The sequence below is a fragment of the Bidens hawaiensis genome, unplaced genomic scaffold, assembly GCF_021521415.1.
Source record: "Bidens hawaiensis isolate Kalapana, Puna unplaced genomic scaffold, B.hawaiensis_p1.1 tig00070273_1, whole genome shotgun sequence".
Lineage (NCBI taxonomy): Eukaryota > Viridiplantae > Streptophyta > Magnoliopsida > Asterales > Asteraceae > Bidens > Bidens hawaiensis.
The window spans coordinates 35967-43545 of NW_027502355.1; the positions used below are offsets into that span (position 1 = coordinate 35967).

The 7579-nt window shown below is 39.0% G+C and overlaps 1 protein-coding gene and 1 pseudogene across 1 annotated transcript; one reads left to right on the plus strand and one right to left on the minus strand.

The window, feature by feature from the left end:
- Window positions 1-1611: 1611 nt before the first annotated feature.
- LOC143605594 (putative phospholipase A2 homolog 1) lies at window positions 1612-3297 on the plus strand. The gene is given in 5 exon segments (XM_077081652.1): window positions 1612-1665; window positions 1667-1728; window positions 1792-1817; window positions 2054-2173; window positions 2983-3297. Coding segments are annotated over 5 exon segments (441 nt in total). The 3' UTR covers window positions 3162-3297.
- A 2551-nt stretch (window positions 3298-5848) lies between these two features.
- LOC143605595 (putative mitochondrial protein AtMg00820 pseudogene) lies at window positions 5849-6190 on the minus strand (annotated as a pseudogene).
- Between the last annotated feature and the right edge of the window lie 1389 nt (window positions 6191-7579).

Here is a 7579-nt window from a genome sequence, read left to right on the forward strand (position 1 = left end):
TATATCATTCTATATTTTGATCTACTTATAATAAATAACAAATAATTTATTAAATATATTAATTAGATAATGTTGTGAAAATTTTTAAAAATGACAATATTTTGAAGAATGAATTTTTTTTTGTCATGTTTTATGAATTGTATTTCATTTGTTTTTTTATTTATTCCTTTTCCTCGTAATAAAGAACACAATGTAATAGTACATTTCATTTCTAAAAAGTAACCAAACTTGAGAACGAAATGGTAATGATCAATTATGTTTCTCTGTTCATTCCATTCTCTCGCTCATTCTATTATCTCATACCAAGCAGACTCGTCCCTCTCATCCTTTCCATCTCTAACTTAGGTTCTGTTTGTTTTTACTTAAAAGGTCTGCAAGGGGCTTACGTCTGCAGACGCGCAGACATAAGCTTCTGAAGACTGTTTGTTTTTTATAGAAAAAAAAGATCTGAAAACTGCTTTTATGGTCTTAAAAAATAAGCTATTGTTCAACTTCTTCACATCCTATCAACACCCAATGTCCACCACCACCACCACCACCACCCACCATGCGCCACCATCATCACCGTCCACCACCACCACCACCCACCGTCCGCCACAACCACCGTCCACTACCACCACCCACCGTCTGCCACCAACACCACCCATCGTCACCGACCACCACTGTCCACCACCCACCACCATCACCGTCCATCACCACCACCACCTAACGTCGGCCACAACCATCGTCCACTACCACCACCCGCTGTCCGCCACCCCCACCATCCACCACCCACCACCACTGTCCATCACCACCACCACCCCATCGTCTGCCACCACTACCGTCCACTACCACCACCCACCACCATTGTCCATCAACCCCCCCCCCCCCACCGTCGATCACCACCATCCACCACCCCCCACAACTGTCCATCACCTGCACCCACCGTTGACCACCACCGTTCATCGCCTACCACAAATCGTCTGCCACCAATCGTCCACCACCACCCACTTCCACAGTTCGTACACCACCACTAATTATTTTAATAGTCTACAGACGTTAAATAAATTATATTTACTGTGATATGTATGATAGGCAACTAATTTTCAGCTTATGCAGGCGATATTCAGTTTATAAAACAAATAGTATTATATTCTTAGATTGTAGACCTTCAAACCAAATCTAATCTTCATACAGACATGAAATTAAATGAAATTAAATTGCAGACAGTTTTTGTCTTAAAAACAAACAACACCTTATTCTCTCTTCCACAACAATTTTTTTTTTCTTTTGTTTTCAATTTCATCTCTAACCATCTTTAAACAATAGATTTACTCATTTTTCGCATCACTCCCATCTGCTAAAGCTTTTTTAAAAACTAACATTTAAAAATAAAAAAAGAAAAAGATTTTTTTATTTTGTTTTAAGGAAATTTCGTGGTGGTTGGTCGTTGGGAAAGAGAGTTAAAAGAGCAATAAAAAGCTGGCCAGTAAGCCAATATAATCTGGTTGTGGGACCAGACAGCAGCAATAAGGAGCAATCAGAAGGAAGGAAAGCGCCACCGGGAGAAATCAATATCAATACGAATACTCATAGTAGAGACTCAATAGACTGTAATGTATCCAATAGAGAATGATCTGGAGGAAAATCTCCTCGTGCTTTATAATTATACATAGAATATCAAATCATGTCTTTTATTAATTAAAATGGACAGGTCAGATGCAGCAGTAGATGCGTTGCCGAAAACTTGTAATCCTCATTTTTGTCCATCTGGAAGTTATTCCATTTAGTTGTTTGATTGATTATGTTTAGACACCACACCAGTAGGCCTATACAAGGTATAGGCCCCGAGCCTCAGGTCTATACGAGTAGTATAGATGCCTCGTTATAGTGTCTATAGGTGCATTTTGCACGAATGCCTATATGACTCGCATAAGGTTATACGAGGCGTATATTATAATGGTCAACATCTCCTGACACACTCTGTCATGCATGCGACTCATATAGATGTCAGACAGACAGTGTCTGGATATAACATCCTCGTTTCTGAATATCAATTGTTATTTGTCATCAGCGCTTGGAATAAGATACGGAAAGTATTGCGGTGTTGGATGGACTGGATGTCCAGGTGAAAAGCCGTGCGATGACCTTGATGCTTGCTGTCAGATTCATGACGAATGTGTCGAGAAAAAAGGTCTGTTTTGTCAACTCAGTTACATGATTGATTGCCTGTTGATGTGCCTTTAATTAATCGGTTTCTTTAGAACAAATAAGATTTAATGATGATTTAGTCGCATGAATAGGATCATACGTTATTGAGCCCTAGCAATGTTCACATAACTGTAGAAGCTTGCATTGTTTGCATATGTTGTAAATCTGCTTGAATGATAAGTGCATTTGCTAGCAATCAGGTAAAGAAATCTCAAACTGAGCCGAGCTGTTTTGACTTCATTTCAAGCTATTTTTCTAAAGCTCAAGCTCGGCTCATGAGTTGGTTTTTCAAGCTTGTTTATTGTTTATTAGTTAATATATATACATTATTAATATATATTTTGAGAAAAACCTTAAACGAGACTAAGCTCGTCTCCAGCTAGGCTGGGCATTGTGAAATTAAATAATTAATACATAGAAGCCCAAAAGTGAAACTTAAAAACACACAGGCTTGTTCAGGATCAACGAGCCTAAACAAGCTTCCCATAGAAGACTCGAGCTTGGGCTCGATAAATAAACACGCTTTATTTTGAGGCTCGACCTCAAAAAAGCTGGCCTGTTCCAAGCTTTTTATTGATTCGATCTCGAGTAGCTTGCTACCGGTTCGTTTTCTTTGCACTCTTAATCTCAATAGAAGATGTGGCAAAGCTTATTCTTTCAATGTTAAACTAGTAACAGATAAAGATGTGTTTTTCTGAGGTTTTTTTGGCTAATGAGCCATCACATTTATGAAATAAAGATATGTCTTTTATTTTTGAACTCTAATTGATTTGTGTGATCTACATTGTCCAGGAATGACTAATGTTAAGTGTCACGAGAAGTTCAAACGCTGCATAAAAAAGGTTCAGAAATCAGGGAAGGCCGGGTTTTCTAATGACTGCCCGTACGACACTGCAGTGCCAACAATGCAACAGGGTATGGATATGGCCATTTTGTTTAGCCAGTTTGGCAACTCCAAGCTTGAACTTTAATGGACTAGTGTAGTACTGATTGCTTAAGATTAGACATTAAATCCATATACAGTTGGCCATGATCTCTTATTGCCTGTCCATGTCATTTTTTATTTTATTTTTTGTAAAAGTTACATCAGAAATTCAATTTTACATCCAGAATATGTCATGTAATCGCACTTTATTGATCTTATACCTCGTTAGATTCAGTAAGTTGGTTTTGCATTTTATCTTGAAGTTGAGTTGGGGTGAATTTTTTGTGTGTTTATATATCCAGTCATCCAAAATACAATATAACAGCTATCGTTTATCAAACAGTGTGGGTCGAATCATTGAATCAATATCACTTGATATCTTGTATATGAGTTTTGATTTTAGTAATGATATATTTTTGTATAATTTTGTCTAATTCATCCTGCTAAGAGCATCCATATGTGAACATGACGAGATCATGTATTAAACTCGATGAATGGGCATTGTGGTCGCCAAAGGTGTAGGCTCCGGTGGGTCTTGCAGCTCATTTTCAGCGTAAGAGTAGAACAACCTGGTTCAATGCGTATATATTAAGTTTTTAAGCAGGTTTAAGCTAATGTGCATATGATAATTCTGGGCTTATGGCATCACCATCCCCAACAGGGCCGCAGTAACAATCAATTTCTATGTAATTTGGTAAGAATCATGCTTTTCAATGACAATTAATTTTAATGAGTATCATTTGTGAAGATCTTAAGCTTCATGAACCAAATGTTTTCTATTTACTACTTTATAAGAGTCATAGTTCTCAAATCATACATGTGAAGGTTAAAGCAATCGAGTCACACTTAACCGGATCAAAGTTCCTAATTTAAATTTTATGAGAATCGTAGTTCATTGGTTTTCAATTGCCTTTTTATGAAGATTATGGTCTTCAAGGCCACACTCACTAGCTCGTCATGTTCAACAACATATTTGATAGTGATTAGAATTTAGCATCTTATTCGTATTAAGATACACACAAATTATGCTACATGTTTTATTATATCACATCAGTTCTAAATATCACCATCTTCAGGAGACAAATCCAAGCAATACACTTGTCACCTTGTTTATGCAATTTTTAGCTCTTACCCAATTTATGCAAAAACAATTTTGAGTACTTTGTGGGCCGACGTCCTTTTGGGTGTACAAACCCATGAAAACATTCATGAATGAGAATGGCCCACATCATGTGATGGTCTCACGATAATATGGCCTTTTATCTAGATGGATTAATAGGTGATAAGTAGTGGTGACAATCAAGCATATAATTTGGTAATTGGAGACTAATGTTTTGAAGATTTGTATCAAGAAATTGTGAAATCAAGATTACAAACAATGAACCCTAAGTTCTGCACTTAAAACCAACTGACTAACAAACAAACAAACAAACAAACTATTTACATTCTAGCACCCTAACTTTGGAATTATTACAATCTGGTCCCTTAACTTTCTAACATTCTCCCCCCTTAATTCCAAAGTTGCTGCAGATCTTCAACTCCTAACAACTGCCTCATCTCTAAAAACTTTACATCAGCCTTTTGCTTATTTCCACATATACAGTCAACTATAATTTGACCATTCTCAATACACTCCCTTATGTAATGGTATCTAGTGTTTATATGTTTGGATCTTCCATGAAAAACAGGGTTTTTCTTAAGAGCTATGGCAGACTTATTATCAACCATCAAAGTAACAACCCTTTGCTTCACTCCTGTGATCTCTTCTAACAGTTCATGCAACCAAACAGCCTGACATGCTGCTGTAGTTGCAGCCATAAATTCTGCCTCACAACTTGACAAGGCTACAGATGACTGCTTCTGAGAACACCATGACACTAGAGAATCATTATAGTAAAAAACATTACCTAATGTGCTTCTTCCATCATCACTATCTGTTGAGTGATTACTATCACTAAAACCAACAAGACCATCTCTGTCTCCTTTATGAAACTTAACCCCAAAGTGAATTGTACCTTTAACATATTTGATCAAATGTTTAATGGCTTTAAGATGCTCAACTCTTGGTTCTTGCATAAACCTGCTTTCATAGCCAACAACATAACTCAGATCTGGTCTAGTCTGAGTCAGGTACCTTAAAGATCCAACTAACTTTCTATAAACTGTTGGACTCACAAGATCACCACCCTCAGATTTAAACAACTTCAGCCCCGGTTCCATAGGTGTCCTGACCTCATTACAATCTTCCAATCCTGCTAATTTCAGTATCTTACTTGCATATGCAGATTGCTTAATAAAAATCCCTTCTTTAGTTTGAGCAACCTCTATTCCCAAGTAATAACTCAACAAACCTAAATCAGTCATTTCAAACTTTAACCTCATTTGTTGTTTAAACTCTGCAACTTCTATCTCACTACTACTTGTAACCAGAAGATCATCCACATAGACTCCTATAACCAGATTTGAATTCTCTTTAGATCTGACATACACTGCTTGTTCATGTTGACATCTTCTAAACTTTAATTCATTTAAAACTTTATCCAGCTTGAGATTCCAGGCTCTTGGTGCTTGCCTTAAGCCATAAAGAGCTTTTGACAACTTATACACTTTTGCTTCTTCACCCTTTCTTTCATATCCTTCTGGTTGCTTTACAAAAACATTCTCTTTAAGCTCCACATGTAGAAATGCTGCTTTCACGTCCATGTGATATACTTTCCAGTTCAGTTTTGCTGATCATGCAAGGATCAGCCTTATGGTTTCTATTCGTGCTACAGGAGCAAAAGCTTCTTCGTAATCGACACCCGGTTGCTGCACATACCCTTTAGCAACCAGCCTAGCCTTGTACTTGGTTACAAACCCATTAGCATCCCTCTTTATTTTATAAACCCATTTCAACCCTATGGGATTACAATGTAAGGGTGGATTTTTCAAGACCCATGTTTTATTTCTTTCAATGGCACTAATTTCCTCATCCATTGCTATATTCCAAGCTCTTTCTTTAACAGCCTCTTTAAAGAACTTAGGCTCTCCTTCTTGAGTAAGTAACAATTCAAGAAAGTTATTTTCTTCAAGCATTCATTTCTATGTCTTACACCAACACCTAAGACATAATCATTTAATCTAGGAGGCAAAGTAGACACTCTGCTTGACCTTTTTAGATCTATTTGCTCAATCACATTGAGTAGAACTCTGATCTTGCTCATACTGAGATCTCACACCATCATTGACCATAGGTTCTTGAACAGGCTCAGTTACCTGAATACTATCTTCATGATACATATCATCCTGCACATAAAATTCTACCCAACTGGAGTCTTTACCACTTACATCTGCTAAGTAAGTTGACCAATCCCACGGTCTATTTTCTTCAAAAAACACATCCCTGCTCACAACAATCCTTCGTTTGAGCACATCATACATTCTGTGTGCTTTTGAACCAGCTTCCACACCTAAATAGACCATTGGATTACTTCTGTCATCTAACTTCTTTAGACCAGGCTTTGTAATCTTAACATGCCCTGTACACCCAAAAACCCTTGTGTCCCAAGTCAGGTTTCTTTCCCTTTAAAGCTTCATAAGGAGTACACTCCTTTAGAGACTTAGTATGGACTCTATTTAGGATATAGACTTATGGGGGTGTTTGGTACAGAAAATGGAAATGGAGAGAAAATAGAAATGGAAATGGAATTGTAGAGAAAGAGAATTGGTATGGAGAATGAGAATCATTTCTCTTGTTTGGTACACGAGAAAATAAACAGAGAACTCTACCATACCCAACCCCACCTCCACCCAACCTGACACCACTCACCACCGCAGCCCCACCACCACAGCCCCACCACCACCAGCACCACCACCACAGCACCACCACCACCACCAGCCCCACCACCACAGCCCCACACCACCAGCACCACCACCACAGCCCTTTCTTCAACCACAGCCCACCACCACCGGCTGCCGCCACCAAACCCCCTTCTTCAACCACAGTACACAAGAAATTAAAAAGATTCAAATTTTTGGAACATAAGATATAGAAAAAGGAGGCTCAGATCTGTCATCACTGCCTCTTTGGAGATTTTGTGGTGGTGGTTGTGGTGGCGATGATGATGATGATAATCAGAAGCCACCTGCAACCACCGCCGATTTCCACCACCACTGTCACCCACCTGCGACCACAATCACCCGACCATCTGAAAACCCTAACCTACCACGAACCACCACTTGAAACCCTAATCTCCGTTCACACCGTACCACCTGCAACCTACAACCGGTTACCATCTCTGTGTTCACCACTGCGAACGGCGGAGACGGGGTGGTGGTTGCAGACTTGGAGACGAGGTGGCGGTTGCAGACTTGGAGACGAGGTGGCGGCCGGAGACGGGGTGGTGGCCGGAGACGGGGTGGTGGCCGGAGACGAGGTGGTGACATGCTATGAGGAGGCTGCTGAGAAATGGATTTCTCTTTGTA